This window comes from Protomyctophum parallelum, assembly GCF_964188405.1.
Source record: "Protomyctophum parallelum genome assembly, chromosome: 7".
NCBI classification, from domain to species: domain Eukaryota; kingdom Metazoa; phylum Chordata; class Actinopteri; order Myctophiformes; family Myctophidae; genus Protomyctophum; species Protomyctophum parallelum.
The window spans coordinates 30,481,534-30,501,245 of NC_139705.1; the positions used below are offsets into that span (position 1 = coordinate 30,481,534).

A 19,712-nucleotide genomic window follows, 5' to 3' on the forward strand; every position below is an offset into this window, starting at 1 on the left:
TTAATATTGTGAAGGTAAACCACTTGGGGTTTCATAATTATAGGCGATTGGCAACTTTTTCATTTCTTAAATAGGTAATCTACAATCACACAAAATAGAACATACCGTAGCCTAACTATAAACAAAAAAATACACCGTTATCGGTACGCATGATACAGACATTTTGGCCGATATCCAATTAATAATTATTTGCATGGTGTGTGGGGTGGAAATAGTTGGCATAACGACTATTGAGGAGGACAAAAGGCCTAAAAAGCTCAATCAAAAAAATGTATTGCTAAGAATAGAATACGATAGTCAGGATAGTTCCATTAGTCTTGCGTTGCCAGACTGTTAGTTGCCTGGCCACGCGAGACTACCCTGTCCTAGCCTAGCCAGCTCTCACCTTGGTGAGACTACCCTGTCCTAGCCTAGCCAGCTCTCACCTTGGTGAGACTACCCTGTCCTAGCCAGCTCTCACCTTGGTGAGACTACCCTGTCCTAGGCTAGTCAGCTCTCACCTTGGTGCGACCCCGTGTGCCTCTGCTCCACCTCCTGGATGAAGAGGTCAAACATCTGCGTCATGATGAACTTCTTCACAAAGTGCCGCGTGGTCTTGGAGTCGATGGCCTTGTAGAAGCTCCTCTTCTGGAACACCCCGCTGACGTCGGCCGCCGCACCGTGCTTCACGTACGAGGCGTAGTGGCCCACCGTCCTCACGAAGAACTGCAGGAAGGCTTCGGAGACGATGCTGTTCAGCTCTTCCACGGCTGAAAGGGAAGGTCACACGCGCAGTGCTCTGTGTTCACAACAAAGGTATTTCTGAGTAGCGTACATTTTGAAATGCCATGGAATAGTCATGGTAATGTTGGGAAATATTTGTTGTGCCAGGGTCCCACATACAAGAAACCAAGAAGATTGTTACATGCTCGTCATTGCGATGCATTGTGAGCTTGATGCATTTAGGGGCAAAGTGGTTAAACTCTGTTTGCTCCAGTAGTACAACAATGTAAACATTTGCTGAGAGTTTGACTTCAAGCCCAGTTTGTACTCACTAGGGTTTTCTTTTCTCTGTTTCAGTGCCTGTAATATCTCGGCCTGGAGCTTAGGGGGCAGAATGTCCTTCTCGTCACCAATCTGGAAACAAAGGGGTTTCACATTAACACCGACAGGGACTGTAAGTTTCACACAATAAATGTTCTCAAACTCTCACATTTTGTAGAATATGTAATTTGAAACAAACAGAGAATAAAAATAGACTTGTGAAACTTACAGAAAACAGGAATGTCTCCTGCCTATCTTCGGACAAGTCCACCACAAGCAACTGTACAAGAAGAAGAAATGCAGATATTAGTTCACTACCGTCTAGTTTGAATGACGGAACCATTTGAATGTTGTGAATGGACACCGAGATCAACGGTACTCTCTCATTAATCCACAAATGAAATGTTGTCTTTTTTATGTCGGATGTGATTGTATTTAGTTCATAAAGTCAACAACTATAAGGCATTTCAAAGGCATTTGAAATTACATAAAAATACTACTTTTCAGAATTCCAATTAAAAAATAGCAAAATATTATTCCAAATTTCAATTCAAATATAGCCGTTTAACACGTTTTGAGGGGTGCATACTTAGTTTAGACTAGTCATTGGTTAGACATGGGTTAAGGTTAGGTTTAGGTGTGCTGCCCCGTGGGAGGTTAGGTTTAGGGTGAGCGTTTGAGATAGGTTGTAGTTGTTGGACTAATGACTGGTCTAACCAATGACTAGTCTAAACCAAAAACTGTCTAAACTAAGTACTGCACCTGTTTTGAGCTGGTACATTGGTTATTTTTGCTACGACAGTAATATGCACCCTCTGGAGTGAGTGTGGGAAAAATAGTGGCCCTCCCCATGGTCAACGTTGCCCACCCAACCCCTGCTGTAACCTCACATCAGCGCTCTGGTCGGTGACCAGATCCAGCAAGCGTTTCTGGACCCCCAGCAGGTACGGCGTCGGGGCCGAGACCACGTCGATGAGGATTGTTGGAACAATGGAGATGTAGGTGTGCTGCCAGGTGAACGGATAGAGGAGTGCCGTCACTGCGTGGATGACCTGCGATAAGGTGCTGGGCAGAGAGACAAATGGACTGAGGTCAGTTGAACACTTATTAGGGGAATGGGGCTCTAATGTACACAACACGCCATTTTGGAAAGGACTTGGGGCCCCTTCCCTACTTCCTTCACAGGTGTTACCAATGATGATGATACAAATGAAGGTTTGTTCCATTCTGGTCAAACAGGCAGCCAACCGGTTTCTTTTGTTTATAGTGGGAAATTTGGTTTATTTTATTGGCCTAAAATATTGTCTATAATATACATTCATGGATTCACTTGCTGGGTATTTTTAAGTGGGGGTCGGCAGCCAATTACATATAATTTTTGGGGTCCTTGACATGAAATATTGAGAACCACTGATACAGAAACATGAGGTTTTTCCAGAAAATTGTCATGATTTAGAAGACATTTTTTAAATTTCGACGTCAGGCCTAAATTGGTTTGGACACAGGCGCTGGCATAGGTTAACTACATTTATGCTAGCAGCTAGCAGCAGAAAAAGAGTTTAATACCCCAGCTCATCGGCGATGAAGACGATCCGCCGCTCCAGGACGGCAGCACCAAACACCACCATCACCTCGTCGTCGCTCAGACAGCGGAAGAGCGTGTCGAAACTGACGTGCTCCAGCCACGAGTCCAACGGACGCGTCAGCCTAATGATCTGGGGAGGACATGACAGATAAGATACCCTGAGTCACTGATTGATTTGGACAGCAAATTTAGATTTTTTGTTTAGCCACAGTCTTTTGAATAAAACTTAAAGGACAACTTTGGGTTTTCTTTCCAACCAATGTTCATGTTTTAGTGTTCATTTGCTGCTTTCTTTTGTTTCAGCGATGTTAGCTGTTTTTGACAGAGGCATTACAAAGTGTATCAGAGAAGATAGCAGTAAGGAGGATGACACTAGCTGGCCACTGCCACCGACATCAAGAACTCCCGGCCAAAAAGCTTGTACTGTGGGAACTGGGAACCAACACGCGGGCATCGATCGAGAGGACGTCCCACACCTACCTACGTGGATGTACTAAAGAAAGATGCTAGATGTATGGAGAACCGAGATGACTGGAAACGCCGATAGAGGGCTCGTCTGATGGTGGTGGGGGCATTCGAACATGGGGCTAAATATGTATTTTTTCACGAAAGTTTACATTGATTTCTTTATTCATATTTACTATAGTCCTATTAGACCCCAAGAAATTACATCAGGCCACAAAATATAATAATATCACAGGATCTACTGAATGTGAAGGGGGTACTAGGGGAATACATGGTGTGTATCATAGGCTCAATGTCAGTTTGTCACCTCCCCCTTCACATTTAATAGATCCCGTGATATGTTGTCTCTCCCAGACTCCCACTAGTCTCTCCCTAACATTTTAGTCTAGTTTTTATTTGTTGACGAAATTGTCCATATAATATAATTATTTAGTCTTAGTTTTAGTCATCGTAGCTTAGTTTTTATTTAGTTTTCCTCTGCGGCTTACAGAGTAATGTCTTGCAGAATACAGCGAATTGAGAAAACAGGCATATTTACAATTTTACATGTCTGTCATGATTTCAGCTGAGACATTTATTTCAGACATGCTGTAGTTAGTATGTGAAGAGTCTGCATGTGCTATTGACTCAATTTGCATTAAAACAAAACTGTGATGAACAGTTAGTCTTGCCGCCATGACTGTCTCTGTATCAAAATGACTCACTTTATTTACCTGTCAACGCTGAGTCAGCCCTGCTCAAGTCTAAGTCTCTCCTTTCTATTACTAATACAAAAAAGGGCCACACCTTCTGAAGAAAGAACTGGTCCCATGGCAGTTTGTTTGAAGCCTCCACCATTTATCCCTAAACACTAACATACCGGTAGCTATCAAACATCAATGTTGCAATATTATAACCCATTAAGACCTGAGGCCGATACTCAATAGTAGTTCTTGCACTTTTTCAAAATTGTTCAAAAATATTAGATGTACAAGCTCGCATCACAGCACAAAGTGATGCACTTATTATTATTAAAAATGACATAGGTGCTTTCCCAGTTTTAATGGATTAAAGGAGAACTTCACTCATTCTCAACCATATCTTTAAAAAATTGCATTATAAGATGGCACCAAAATCTGTCTACTCGGTCTGCATATCATTGCTGGGCTATGGAACCTGCCTACCAGTGGATTCCAAGCTAGTAGAAAAGCTACAGCCCTTCTCCTCCTGGAAAGGGCATGCTAAAATAGAAGCCATTGTTCTTGCATTAATAAAATATATTTAAAATAGTTTGAAATCTTGTTTGAAATTTCCAAAATTCTGTCTACCGACGATTAGGACACTGGTAGTCAGGTTTCTGAACTGTAGACCGAAATGTCATCTTTCAATGAGCAGTAATGAGGACCAATTATATGAAGTGCTCCTTTAACTGAACAGGATAGCAAGTGGGCAACATTATTATGCTCCCCAAACCTCATTTTAGTTTTTGAACTGGTCTCGTAGTTTAAAGTAAACCAAGAAGAATAGGGTGGCCTCAGGGGCAAGCATAATGTAGTGTAGACAGTCCACATGAACCCAAGCCAGAGTTTGCTCGGCTCATGTCATTGTGTCCACCTTTAGAGAAGCCACGGACAAAGGGACTATTCATTGACAAGAAGAATCTGTTTACCCCAAGCTGGGAAAAGAAAAAAAACCTAATTCTACCCGTCCTCCTTTGTTGTACTCTTCTTTACACTGGCATTCGTTCTCAGGATTACAATAACACTGAAAACTAATGCTCTGACCCTTGTGCTACTTTCTAATTGGCTGCTTGTAGTGTTCCTGTACAAGTCATTTGACTGGATATGCTTGTCGGTCTAACAGCACCAAAGTCAAATGCTTTGCATATACTTTAAAGGTGAAGTTTCAATGACTAAAGCATAAATTATGTATAATGTCATTACACCACCAGTGGTTCTCAAACGTTTTCATGTCAAACATGCATTTAGACCCCCATCTGAAAAGATTTTGTGCCGGGGACCCCCATAAGAGAAGATTTGTATTAAAATGTTCTTTCTACATTGTTCAAACTATTTGAATAGCCCAATTATAAAATAAATTAAAAATGTTACAGTATATTAAAATTAAGGCTGTCAAAAATAACGCGTTAATGGCATTAATCAATTGCGTTAATTAATTGCGTTAAAATATTTAACGCAATTAACGCATGTTAGTGTTCCCCCTAACATGCGCCCGTGCGCGCGGCTCAGGAACGTCCAGAGCATAACAAATCTGTCACTGTGTAGCACACAGTCATGATTGAACAACACCAGAGAGATAGCTTGTGTATTGTAGTTTGGTTGCAAAGTGGTTTGATTCTGTAACTCTGTTGCGTTACTTTGTCTGCCTAGCAAAGCCCCATTAGGCTACACTGCACACACACACACACACACACACACGCACACACACACACACACACACACACACACACACACACACACTAGTACTAGTGTTAGCTATCAGCGCGCTGCAAGAATCACTCGGGTCCGTCGCAACTTGTGGACATTTTGAAAATGCCATTAATGTTTGTCCGGCTGGTTTCGTTTTGTCCTACGCGATTACGTGAATCAGCATGGCCTACTGCAGGCTGCAGTAGGCTATTACCAAAACAAACACATGGTACTTTTGTGTCGCACATGGAAAGCAACTGAAAACGACCATGGATATATTAAAGACAGTTCTCCTGTGCTGCTGTGCACCGCGGAGATAATGCGCAACTCCAGGTACGAACCAAAACACTGACTGAAGCTGATTCACGACTATAACTATCTCCAGACTAGTCCTGCAGTCCCGCAATGAAGGAGAGACAATCTCGCCTCTCACTACAGTCCACTACAATGCCATTCTAGCCTTAAAACCTACATTTATATGTTATTCAATAATTACTTTAGCGCAAAATATAGGCTTTTCTAAACCAAGCCCTGTTTCCAAAAATGCTTATGTGCCATTATTGTATTTTGTGAATTTCAATTAACTATAGTCTACAGTTTAACCCATTGCTTCTCAGCTATTTTAATTTCAAGGACCCCCAAATTAAATTGATAGAAAGTAGCCTAGGCCATTTTATTATGATTTTCATCTCTGGACTGGGACTCCAGTCTCCATTCATCCATCCATCCATCTTCAACCGCTTATCCCTAGTCGGGTCGCGGGGGCAACAGCTCCACCAGAGTGTTCCAGACTTCCCTCTCCAGAGCAACATTAGTGACTTCCTCCTGGGGGACCGCAGTCTACATGGCCAAAAGCCAGTGTTGATTTAACTCAAAGTGTAGGCTAGGCCTACAAATGCTCACATCACATCATGTCTATACTAAATGCATTAGAAAACAAAAATCATTCAAAAACAAATGTATATCCGCTTTCTGTCATTTATATTTCCATTTCCACAACAATAAACAGGAAAACATGGCATATTTTGGACATAGTTCGAATGGTGATTAATCATGATTAAATTAATTTTGAAGCTGTGATTAATCTGATTCAATTTTTTAATCATTTGACAACAAATATATTTAGCTGGCGACACCCTGGAACCTCGAGTCCACTGGTTCTCAAAGTGGGTCCGGGGACCCCTAGGGGTACTTGAGATAGATCTAGGGGGTCCCTAGCTAAATTAGAGACAGTTAGGAACCAAATGGACCGCTTTCTGAGTTAAATTAACCCTAATTTTACAACATAAATGCGGGTCCCAGAGATATAATATAAATGCCATTAAATGGGGGTCTGCGGCCTAGTAATAAATGTCGATTTGGGGGTCCTTGTCATGAAAAAGTTTGAGAACCACTGCTCTAGTTTACATGGAGCCCACTTTGAGAAGCACTGCATTACACTGTGTTTAGATTGTGCAACGGAGCGGAAGGAAGGCTGGAATGTCACATGGTATAATAGGTAATAGTTTGACCGGAGGGGGGAGAGAGAGGTGGTTAAGGTAAAGAAGCGAGGGCAGGCCCAGACAAAAACCTTCCACTGTAACACACCTGCACTGAACACACACTTAAAGGTGCTCACTGGGCTGAGCTGTGCCGTCTCTCTCTGCCGTTCATTCATTCATACAGAACCACGGAGCTGTGTAGTCTAGGGGAAAAGACTCCCGAGTCACCCTACAAGTACCCGAGTCACCCTACAAGTACCCGAGTCACCCTACAAGTACCCGAGTCACCCTACAAGTACCCGAGTCACCCTACAAGTACCCGAGTCACCCTACAAGTACCCGAGTCACCCTACAGGTACCCGAGTCACCCTACAGGTACCCGAGTCACCCTACAAGTACCCGAGTCACCCTACAAGTACCCGAGTTAAGGCTCATACATAGTCTGGATTTTCGGTGGTGAGGTAACCACCGAACTACAAAATGACGTCACGAGCCGCGGTGAAGAGCAAACCACCGCCACCGCTCCAGCCCTTCTCTCTGTTTTTACTCACCACCGCTCAACGTTATTTCGTGGTGGTCGCGGTGGTTGCGGTGGTCAGCTCACCACCGAAAATCCAGACTATAAATAGGCCTTTACCCTACAAGTACCCGAGTCACCCTACAAGTACCCGAGTCACCCTACAAGTATGCTCTCCTCATACTTAACCCGTTTAGACCTGAGGCCGCAGCGGTGTCGCCTATAGCTTTTAACCACTTTACCACAAGTAAGACGCGAGAACGCGGGAAGCGAACGCAGATCGTAAATTGCAATAACAATTAGAATAAATTACGAATTAGTGAGAAGTGTGTGGTACTGTGAAATTAGTGAAAACAGGGCCGACACACAGACATTCAGTGTCGTTGTTAAGCAGCGGCGGGTGGTGTAACAGCGGGACACACAGACATTCAGCCCTTGCTGTCTAGCTGCGCCCTCTGGTGTGTCGTTGTTGAGCAGCAGTAAACAGGACTGTGACTGCTTAGCTAACGTTAGCCCATATGCACACACTAGTACACATAGCCTAGTTACAGACAGTGTCGTTGTGACAGTATTATTTTTATGTTGGGCCTAGTACAGCAAGTTACAGACAGTGTCGTTGTTAAGCAGCGGCGGGTGGTGTAACAGCGAGCAAGTTACAGACAGTGTCGTTGTTAAGCAGCGGCGGGTGGTGTAACAGCGGGACACACAGACATTCAGCCCTTGCTGTCTAGCTGCGTCAGCCCTTGCTGTCTAGCTGCGTCAGCCCTTGCTGTCTAGCTGCGCCCTCTGGTGGCGGGCGGGTGGTGTAACAGCGTGACACACAGACATTCAGCCCTTGCTGTCATACTAAGTGGCTCACTGCGCTCGCAATTATTTTAAAATAGCCGCGCTACGAGCTTGTAGATCTGCTATTTTTGAAATATCTTGGAAATGTGTGCAAATCTTTGAATATTATTATGTTCTTTCCCTGCAAATGTTTTTAACTCACATCTTTGCTTCTGGGGGGGTCCCTGGAACAACATATTTTCAGATGGGGGGTCGGCCAATTACATATAATTTTGAGGGTCCTTGACATGAAATAGTTTGAGCACCACTGATATAGAAACATGCAGTAGGTGTTTCAGAAAACTGTCAGGATTTAGAAGATATTTGTAGAATCAGTTCTCAGGTCTAAATGGGTTGAAGGGCCACATCACCGCTTTTGCAATCAGATCTTATTTTAATGATGTTTGGGAGGCAAGAAACACTTTCCTGGGGGTTTCATGTATTTACTGGGATGGAGTGCAGCAAAGCATTATGGTCATTGTAGTAATCCAGCAGTGAGTCCAGTGTCCATGACATCACAGACACTTTGAAATACTAACTTGTGAGCTTTCTACAAAATAGAAACCTCACTCGTGGAAATTGTCGAGCCATTTGTAATAGGTAACATGTGGAATTCTGCTATGAAGTTTTTTTTCTTGTTGTGTGTGTAAATCATTCTCAAATCCTTCCAAAGATCGGTTATTTTCGCATACCTGAAGTATAGTAAGTGGTTGAACACCGCACACTCACTCTAGCATATCTTTCGTGGTACTTTTTATTCATGGCTGGGTCCAACAGCAGCAGTATATATAGTTCATGAGTCATGACCTTACGTGGGCCTTTTCTTTCTTCTCCCTACACAAAACAGCTGCTTTCTCCTTTTATTGCAACCTGCTGATACTGGTGTTCATGGCTTTCTTTCTTGTCCTGACTGAGTCATGGTGGAGTCCTCTTCGACCCTTTCTCTGAATGAGCTCTTTCTTGTACGGCAGCTTGGCTCAGCTGGTTCCCGGAGTAAATGACCGTTATTAAAGGGGACTGGCTAACCCTTTCAGGCCTTCTTGCTGCGTTCACACTGGCAGCTACAAAGCTACAGGCTACCATTCCATTTTAAATGGAGGCCAGCGACATGAAAATACAGTGACGCCCCAATGTTTGTAGCTGCTACGAAATCTACAAAGCTAGTCGCTTTGTACACGGTATTAGGGCAAAAGGTGAATGCATACAAAAGTATTGGAAGTCTACATTTTGACGTGGAACGTATCTGTGTCACTATAGCGTTTAACCACATTAACCGTTATTTTATACTTTAGCTAGTGAAAAATAGCAGATCTACAAGCTCATAGCTACGCTCATTGCTTCTTTTCGTCCAGCCGGACGTAGCACATGGAAGGAACACGTTATTCCGACCAGTTCCTTTCCCCTCCATCAGGCGCCACGACAGGCCAGGGGGAGGTAGTTCAGAGACCAGGATTACTGCATGTTTTTGACACGGGAGAACATGCCCTTTCACCAACCCCGCCTCGGGTATGGGCACTGGTGACGTGGAGGAGAGAACACACCCCCAGTGCCCACAGCGTCCCCAGCGGAAATCGAACCCAGTAACTTCTAGCTGTGATGCGACAGCACTGCCGACTGTGCCACCGTGCCCCCAATCTACAAGCTTGTTGATCTGCAATTCTTTTTTTCTTTAATCGTAAAAATGTGTGCAAATCTTTGAATATATATATTCCTTCACAGCGAATGTTTTTAACTCAAATATTTGCTTCTGGGGGGGAGGTCCCTGGAGCAAAATATTTTCAGATGGGGGTCCACGGCCAAATACAGATAATTATGGGGGTCATTGACATAAAATAATTTGAGAACCTCTGATAAGTTTTTCCAGAAAGTCAGGATTTAGAATCTTAGAAGTTTTGTAGAATCCGGTCTCGCGTCTTAATGGATTGAAACCAGAGTGGCTGGGAGGAGTATCTTATGTTCTCACCTCAGTGCCAAACTCTGGGATGAAGCTCTTAATCTCCACCGTGTTTCCTGGGGCAGGGAACGGAGACTCCCTCAACTTCTGCATGAACGGGTAGATCATTGCCATGGAGATCTGTCGCCTTTTCTCCACCTCGTCGAAGATCTGACACGAAAAAGAGCACGGCATTGTTTGATTTAGATTTTGTCTACTAAAAACTATGACGAGAAATCAGTGTTGTTTTTGGCAGCACATTTTGATTTTAGTTTTAGTCATAGTCTCTTCAATAGTTTTCATTTAGTCACATTTTAGTCACCTGGAATGTTTTAGTTTTAGTCGACTAAATATCATAAGATTTTAGTCAACTAAATCTACAGTTGATTTAGTTGACTAAAATGTATTTTGGCGGGCCTTGATGCCGTCGTAATGACTGTTTTTTCAATTGCTGAAAATAGCAGATCTACAAGCTCAACGTGTCGCTCTGCGACGCGTTGTGAGCTTGTAGATGTGCTTTTTTCAGCATGTAACCAAGTGTAAAATGACTTATTTGTTGACAAAATTGTCAGTATACTTAGTCATAGTTGTAGTCATCATGGCTTAGTTTTTATGTAGTTTTTATGTAGTTCGTCAGTGAAAAAAGGTAGTCGACGAACATTTTTCGTATTAGTCGACGAAAACAACAGAAATGTCTGGCCGTCGACTACCTTTTTTCCACAGAGGGAAACAACATAAAAACGAAATGAAAACTAAGCCATGATGACTAAAACTCTGACTAAATATATGGTACATTTTGTCAACGGATAAAAACTAGACTTAAAATGTTAGAGTAGATGTAATTTTATGCTCAGGTTTTTCACTTTGAAAATAATCAATCTACAAGGACTTGTAGCATGCAGCATGCAACCTAGGGTATAATCTGCCATTACAACACCGTCAAGGCCCGCAAAAAAGCATTTTTATCAACACAAAACAAATGTAGATTTAGTCGACTAAAATCATATGATATTTAGTCGACTAAAACTAGACTAACACTTCCGTTTGTGTAAGACTGTAAACTTTACAAAGGGTGCTTGGTTGTAAATTCTTTACTTGAAGGACTTACCTTGGAGAAAAGGCCAAAGCATGCCAGTTTGCTGATGATGCAGTACGCTTCTGGTGGACGTGCTCCATCCCCATTGGGCTGGAGTGGGAAAAGACACTAATCATGAACCACTACATTCAATTATTGACAATTTGAATCCATTTCAGTAAGAAAACTTAAAGCCCAAACCACACCAAAGGGTCGGGTTGGGACAAAATTATTTTTTAAGGTAAACCACACCATTGCAATGAGTTGCATTGGTGTGGTTGACCTTAAACACAGTTTTGTCCCAAACTGACCCTTTGGTGTGGTTTGGGCTTTAGACAGGGGCGGCGGTGGATCAGGGGAAGAGTGGCCGGATGGTAACCGCAAGGTTGCCAGTTCGAACCCGGACTCCCCCAGAGTTAGTGTCGAAGTGTCCTTGAGCAAGACACTGAACCCCTAATTGCTCCTGATGTGCTGGTTGGTGCCTTGCAGCCTTGCATGGTTTCCGCCGCCATCGGTGTATGAATGTGTATAAATTGACCATTTACCATTTACAGCGCCCTTTCCTGCACTCCTCCTTTCCACCCCCTCATACAATCGACGATGGCAGTGTCATCCGAAAACTTCTGCAGTTGACACATCTCCAAGCAGTGTGTGAAATCTGGGACCAGGGACAAGCTCAGTGGCCTTGTGGTTTGAGTGTCCGCCCCGAGACTGGGAGGTCGGGGGTTCGATCCCCGGCCGGGTCATACCAAAGACTCTGAAAAACGGGACCCAGTGCCTCCCTGCTTGGCACTCAGTGTCAAGGGTTGGATTGGGGGTAAGTCCCTACTAGCGTCATGTCCTGGGGGTGTACTTGTGCATCAAGCTGCCTCACACTACAGAAACAGGAAAAGGCCCCTGCCCTATGGGCCTCAAGGCTTGGCAGGGCTTACTTTTACAGGGTCAAGAGAAGGGGGGCCAGCACAGTCCCCTGTGGAACTCCTGTGTTGCAGACCACGGTGTCAGATGCACAGTCCCCTGTGGAACTCCTGTGTTGCAGACCATGGTGTCAGATGCACAGTCCACTCAGTCTGACATATTGTGGTCTGTCAGTGAGGTAGTCCATGATCCAGGACACGAGGTGTGTGTTGTGAGTCAACATGCAAGAAAGTACAATGCTGTATGTATGTTGTTGAAAGCGCATGAGAAGTGGAGGAATAATATCCTCACAGCACCACTTCCAGGTACTGTATGTGGAAGCCAGATGCAGTAGGACAGGTAGACAAATTGCAGGGGATCCTGTTGCAACACCTGGGGTCTGATGAAGTGGAGAATCAGCCTGTCCAGTGTTCATGAGGTGAGAGGTCTTAAGTCAGTCATAAGAGTAGTCTCCCGAGACAGACTGTTGACTCTGTGTTCTCAGAGGGGTGACAGGGTGACAGGAAACCGAGAGACACGGAGCGACGTGCAGCAAAGGTCTTCGGGATCGGGAATCAAACCCACGACTCACTTTTGCCTTTAGCCTCTTTGACTTCCATCATAAAATTTAAGTTAAATATTATGTTATAGCCATTTATTTTGTAATAATTCTTTTTAATTTTTGTTTGTCTCCTCCGCCCTCCTGCAGCAGTAATTGAAAAAACAGCCCCCCTTACGTATTAGAAGGACAATGTCAGTCACCAGAAAAAAGGTTGTGTGTTTTCGATGAATCTACAATCTTAAATTAAAATGGCGTTTGAAGCTACAATGGGTTTGTATAGTAAGGGGTGGGGAAGCTAAAATCTATCAAATATCTAAATACTGAATCGAGCAACTTAAAAACTACCCGGGGTGTTCACATAAGATTGAGTAGACAATAAAATGTCCAAAAGTTTTTTTGAAAGTGAAATATCCCTTTACAATTATCTTGACCAGGCAGCGTGTGGAGAAAACTGACCAGTAATACAATTATCTTGAACAGGCAGCGTGTGGAGAAAACTGACCAGTAATCTCCTGCAGTATCCATTCTTTCTGCTGCCGTCCAGGTCGGTCAGGACAAACGAGAAGGTTTCGCTGGAAGAAGAGCAAAGCAAGGGATTTTAATTAACCCATTCTGACCTGAGATCAGATTCTAAAAATGTCTGACAGTTTTCTGAAAAAGCTATGTTTCTATGTCAGGCATTCTTCGATTTTTCAAAAATAGCAGACCTACAAGCTCGTAGCGCACCACGCGGATGGAAAAGATACAAAGCTACAGACTCACAGAGTGTATTTGTAGCTTTGCATCTTTGTAGCTGAAGTTGAAACCAGCAGAACCTTTTTGTAGCGTTGTATCTTTTGCAGCATGGCTACAAATTGTCTGATGTATCTTTGTATCTTCATGTCAGGCTTCCATTGAAAATGAATGGTAGACTGTATCTTTGCATCTGCTCCCGTGTGAGCGCAGCATAAGGGCAGTGTTGATTTCGTCGACTAATGCTATGACGAAAAATGTTCGTCGACTACCTTTTTTCACTGAGGAAAATTACAGTAGATGGAAACGAAATGAAAACTAAGCTATGATGACTAAGACTAAATATACTGACAATTTCATCAACAAATAAAAACTAGACTAAAATGTTAGGAAGGGGCCAGTGGACAAGAGATCCAGTGTAAGTAAAAGACACAAGTCATTTTATGTTTGGTTTCATGCGACGCGTTGTGAGCTTGTAGATCGGCTATTTTCAGCAAGTGTAAAAGCAGTCATTACGACGCCTAAATACATTTTAGTCGACTGAATCAACTGTAGATTAGGTCGACTAAAGTCTTATGATATTTAGTCGACTAAAACGCTAGATAAAATGCTTTCTGTAAAAATTGTCTACTTGCCAGCCCATAGAGCCCAATGTCATCTCTGGCATTTTGAGGCACGCTAACGTTTTATGTTAGAAATGTTGAGTATGGGTCCCTAGCATGTAAAAACTGTTGAGTATGGGTCCCTAGCATGTAAAAACTGTTGAGTATGGGTCCCTAGCATGTAAAAACTGTTGAGTATGGGTCCCTAGCAGGGGGGCAGTCAGCCAGATATTTCGTGAAGCCTCATTTGAAATCGGTAGTTCATATAATGGCCTGTTGTGGCGCTGGACTGGACCCAAAAAGCCCCATAGCTCCATAGAGGCCCATGTATTTTGGCCCAACTTCACCTAGACTGTATTACCTTAATAAACATGGTCATGAATACTTTCTTCTTCCAGTCACTAGTTTAAAGTCTCATTTCTAATGTCATAATATTCTTTTTGGAAAATTATGGTCCCATTAATTAAAAAAATGACCATAAAGGAAAAAAAAACATCGCGTATGTTCTGAGGGGCGTGGCTACCGTTACAGTCTATGATCGGGATTCCCCTCCCACTCGAGTCAAAATAAAAACCAACGGAGAAGAAGGGGGGAAGTCCCGCCTCGTTGTCTGGGCAGCCAATGGCCAGCTGGTCCAAAACGGAGCCAGCCAATGGCCAGCTGGTACCAAACGGATCTAGAAAGATGGCGACTTACAGTGCAGGAATAACAGGCTTCATTTTACGTCCATGTTAGACCCGGCGAACGCTTTGTCCATATTTTTTACAGTCTATGGTCCCTAGCAGGGCTCGAAATTAACATTTTTTCTTGGTAGCACCAGTGCTCCCAAATTAAAAAGTTAGGAGCACTAGCAAAAAATTAGGAGCACATACCAAAAAAGTAAGGAGCACAGACAATATATATAACGTAATACATTTTATTAATAAAACAGTATAACGTAGCACTGAGCACTGCAGAGTTCATCACATGCCGGGTTGTCCCCACAGGTCTCATCAAATGTCCACCAAATGACAAATTTAACCAACCAATCACATTAATTCAGTTCTTCGTGAGATGATGTATAATGATAAAAAGCGCCTCACTTCACATGGGTGTGATTTTTAAGTCATGCATTGTCCTGGGGCCAGGATTTAAAATTTGGTCTCCTGACTGAGTCCCTCTCCCATCCATCTCTTCACAGACACCGATCGATAAGGAATGCCATGTACTGTGCTGAAGCTACTTTAGCTGCTGTCTGATCGCGTAACGTGTCTGCAATCACGCCAATGATGTTGGCACATGACTTATCATTGGCGTAAGTCATGTTTATGTCAATGCCATTCTTTTTCTGTAAACTAAGAAAAGGTTTAAACTTAGTGAAGGCTAGCTCTTCTTTAGCTATGGTGTATGCGGTATTGAATTTAATTTTCAGCTCTGCCTCTTGGGCTGAGAGGGCAGCAGCATTCTGTCGACCTATAGCCTCACCAATCCTACTTTATGGGGTAACACATTTGTCCCGACATCTGTTGTGTTTCGTGCTGCCTCCGTGTTTTGTTAAGCTCTCATGTTTGAAATGTTTTGTCTCAGTTGCAAATGCAATTTTACCTGCCATCTCCGGGCATTTTTTGCAATGAACACACTAACACAGTGCATTGCCCCGTCCTCAAACCGAAGCCACTCAAATTCCTTTAGCCATTCTTTCCTAAAGCAATATGCTCTCTTGGGTTTCTTAGCTACAGGTGGTCTGTTGGCATTCTCTGTCGGCATCGCTGTTATCAACGACAATGTCAACAGCGTCAGCGACTACACTATTGACTTCATATAGAACAGCAGGCGGTGGTTTCCAAAAAATATCAACAATAGTTCGCTTCATCTTTCATATGAATAACGTAACTCGCACACTAGCTTAGCTTCTTCTTATTTTTCCTTTCCCGCATCTGTGCTTCTCCGGACAATAGCAGGACATGACGGTGCCGGGAAAGGAAGAGGGTGGGAGGGCTTTAAGGCTACTTTAACCAATCTAAAATTAGCATGCGTGTTGGGCACATGAAAGTGCACGTTTGATAGGACAAAATGGTTGACTGTCATCTCATGACAGTCAACCACTCTGACTGGTGACAAATGGGAAGAGAGAGAGAGAGAGAGAGAGAGAGACGGGGAAATAACCTGGTTTTTGGAAGAAGAAAAAAAGGCGCACCAGATTGTTTTCTCCCCATCGCACTGGTGCTCCTAATTATATTTATTGGTCGCATTGATCAAATTTCGGGAGCATATGCGACCAAAATGGTCGCTATTTCGAGCCCTGGTCCCTAGCATGTAAAAACAGTTGAGTATGGGTCCCAAGCATTAGTTTTGCACAAAAAAACACTCCTTGGGCTAAAAACGGCCATAGCCGTAATCACAAATGTGATGTGTGAAGTGGCTATTATTGGCTTTTTAGTTTATATATAAACTCTAGGGTATTCAAAATGCCAGGGTTCATATGCTGGCAAGTGGACTAAAACCTCCAATGAGGCTGGAGAGCTGTACTATACCTGTGGTATTCCGTCAACGGAGCCCAGTTGATGCCTTCGGGGAAACAGAACAGAGTGATCGCCTTGAGTGTCTTCTCTTCCTCCTCCTTCTGTTTCCTCAACATCGCATCCCTCTGACAGAAACACAAAACAATGTTGTGTTGGATGTGTTCTTTAAACCATTTAGACCTGAGCCCGATTCTACAAAATGTCTTCTAAATCATGACAGTTTTCTGAAAAAACCTATGTTTCTATATCAGTGGCTCTCAAACTACTTCATGTCAAGGACCCCCAGAATGATATGTATTTGGCCGCGGACCCACATCTGAAAATATGTAGCTCCCCCCCCAAAAAAAACGTTTGCTCTAAAAGAATATATATTAAAAGATTTGTGCCACATTTTCAGTGCATTTTAAGTGCAAATGGCACATCTACAGCTTACACATCTAGGCTTGTAGATCTGCTATTTTTCAATAGCTAAAGTATAACATAATGCTTCCTATCCTGAATGGGTTCAAATCCATCAACTAATTTCCTCTCTAATGTTTCACCAGTCACTTCAAGCTGTCTTGCATCAGCTGTTGTCAGAGGTTCGAAAAACTAGTTCTGAAGTGAGCAAATCCTGATCATGAATTAACCCGAGGCGAGTGTGTATTTCACAATTTAAAGTTCAGTTCCGTAAATTCGAGATTAATGTTTTGATATTTATAAACAAGATTTTCAATAATTTAAACCAAGATTGGTTAACATCAAACAAGCAAATAGTTAAATATGGCTATATGATATAGGGTATCAAATATTAGAAGATTTACCCTATTGTCCCCATTATGTGTATGTCATAATAGGCACACATTTTTGGCTCATCTACAAAGCTCACAATGCATTGCACAGCACACCACACAATGTTTTGGTCCAGACAAGTTTTCTGAAAAACCTATGTTTCTGTCAGTGGTTCTCAACCTTTTTCATTTCAAGGACCCCCAGAATTATCTGTATTTGGCCTCGGACCCCCATCTGAAGAGATGTTATTCCAGGGACCCCCCCCATGCAGAAGCAAAGATTTTAGTTAAAAACGTTCACTCTGAAAGAATATATATTCAAGATCTGTGCCACATTTTCACGATTTTTCAAAAATAGCAGACCTACAAGTTCATAGCACGGCACCAGCTTGTAGATCTGCTATTTTTCAACAGCTGAAGCATCATAATGCTTAAAACACGTGTCAGAACTCTGTTATTTTTGGTGTCTCGATTTAGATCCGTTGTGTCATTTACTTGATGTCAAACATAAGAGGTTGTTCAACTTATTAACGTTTGCTGCTAGGAAAAATATTATTTTGTTTTGGATCAAGGATGTTGCTCCACGGCCCAGGCCGTAGCGTAACGGTCTGGGCACCGGACTGGTGATCCAGTCGCGGTGTGCCGCGGGTTCGACTCCCGAACCCGACACGGCCTTTACCGCATGTCATCCCCCCATCTCTCTCCCGTTTCCTGTCAGCCTACTATCTGTCCCTTAAAAAATCAATAAAAGGCGTAAGCCGCAAAAAAAAATATCTAAAAAGAAAAAAAAAGGATGTTGCTCCATCAAAGAAATCATGGCATAACATTATAATGGGCTGTATTCCTTGTGAATACATTACATGCATGTTGCATTCTAAATTGGACACTTTCTACAAAATTTGGGACCCTTATTTGAATCATATTGGAACCACACTGTCTGCCACGATACTTGGAGGTTTTCCGTACAAACCTTAGATATCTTATATGCCAGCATTCTTCCCTAGTGGTTGCTCTGCTTTGGGGCGGGGGCTTGTCTGCCCTTTGGGTATGGGGGGGTGGTCGCCCGGGCAGGGGTCTCGATGCGTTGCGTCGGGGCTGCTTCTTGGGGCGGTGGCCCTGCCGCCTGGAGGGGTGGTGGTTGCCGCCTTTGAGTGGAGCATGCATGGGTCTGCTCTTGTTGTAATGATTTGGTGCCTATGATAACTGTTGTCTGCCTTTTTAATATATGTATTAATGTACTGTATGGATGTATTCCCTGATTGGGATCAAAATTCGAAAGTCACTTGTCATTATGGTTCATTGTCCTTGTCATGTCTTTGTATATTCAATCTTTTAATTTATAATAGTGTTGTGCCTGAGCAGTTTTTCTTTTCTTTTGTTTGTTATTATGTTCTTGTTGTGTAATGTCTGTTTGTCTTTAAAAAACCAATAAATATACTTTATAAAAATAAAAAAAATGCTTAAAACACCAAAAGAGGTTCCCGCCCAAAATGGGAAAGATGAATGGGGAATTCTCTTCCAGTGTCCTCGAATGCTCTATAGGTCCAGCTACCAAACTCACCTTGGGGAACTGGTAGGTGATCTGGGGCTCATAGTTGCCTTCCTTGGACTTTTTCAGGCTGACCACCACCAGATACTCAAAGAAGTACTGGCCACTGGCATAGCACGGCTCACGGGACACGTTGTCTGATGGTGGGGGCGGAGGGGCTAGGTGATTCAGTGCTGCACACACACAGAGACACACAGCACACACACAACAAATCAATCAATCAAATGGATCATTATGGGTCCATTTGGTTCCACTCTGGGTTACAGACCTGTAAGGGTCCATTGGAACACCCCCTGATGGTGCCTATAGTCCCTAATTTGAGAACAAAATAGTACAGGCCAGTGGTTCTCAACGCTTTTCACAACAAGGCCCTTCGTTTATTCAGCATTTGAGCCACGGACCACCATTTGATGACATTTAGCCTCTCAGACCCCAAAACCTATAGAATAGAGCGTCGCAGTCCTGCCCCCTCGAGAGACCCGGAAAATAATTCCCCGTTCATTTTCCTCATAGACTTTTTATTTAAAGACATTTACGCTGCGGACAAAGCCAACTCGAGTTGTGACACATCATGACAATAAACACAATGTGAAAGAATTAGAAAGAAGAAAAAAACAGCAGGTTACAACACTTTTTTTGTTGTTTTTATTCTTTGTAATTATTTGTTTGGTCCAAAATATTGTGTTTGTTGTCATGATTTGTCACAACTCGAGTTGGCTTTGTACGATGCTTATAAGGTCTTTAAATAAAAACTTTTTGAAATCTATCTATGGGAAAAAATGCATTG

At 42.9% G+C, this 19,712-nt stretch overlaps 1 protein-coding gene across 1 annotated transcript in view; it reads right to left on the bottom strand.

Annotated features, from left to right (window-relative positions):
* dennd2da (DENN/MADD domain containing 2Da) overlaps positions 1 to 19,712 on the bottom strand; it is a 34,704-nt gene that overhangs the window by 1,633 nt on the left and 13,359 nt on the right. The window contains exons 5-14 of the mRNA XM_083769528.1: positions 18,938 to 19,098; positions 16,619 to 16,731; positions 13,274 to 13,343; positions 11,346 to 11,423; positions 10,268 to 10,408; positions 2,590 to 2,738; positions 1,914 to 2,088; positions 1,253 to 1,303; positions 1,035 to 1,116; positions 501 to 749 (exon numbers count right to left, since the gene is read on the bottom strand). Of these exons, the coding sequence (XP_083625654.1) occupies positions 501 to 749; positions 1,035 to 1,116; positions 1,253 to 1,303; positions 1,914 to 2,088; positions 2,590 to 2,738; positions 10,268 to 10,408; positions 11,346 to 11,423; positions 13,274 to 13,343; positions 16,619 to 16,731; positions 18,938 to 19,098 (1,269 nt within the window). The remainder of the gene's footprint in view (positions 1 to 500; positions 750 to 1,034; positions 1,117 to 1,252; positions 1,304 to 1,913; positions 2,089 to 2,589; positions 2,739 to 10,267; positions 10,409 to 11,345; positions 11,424 to 13,273; positions 13,344 to 16,618; positions 16,732 to 18,937; positions 19,099 to 19,712) is intronic.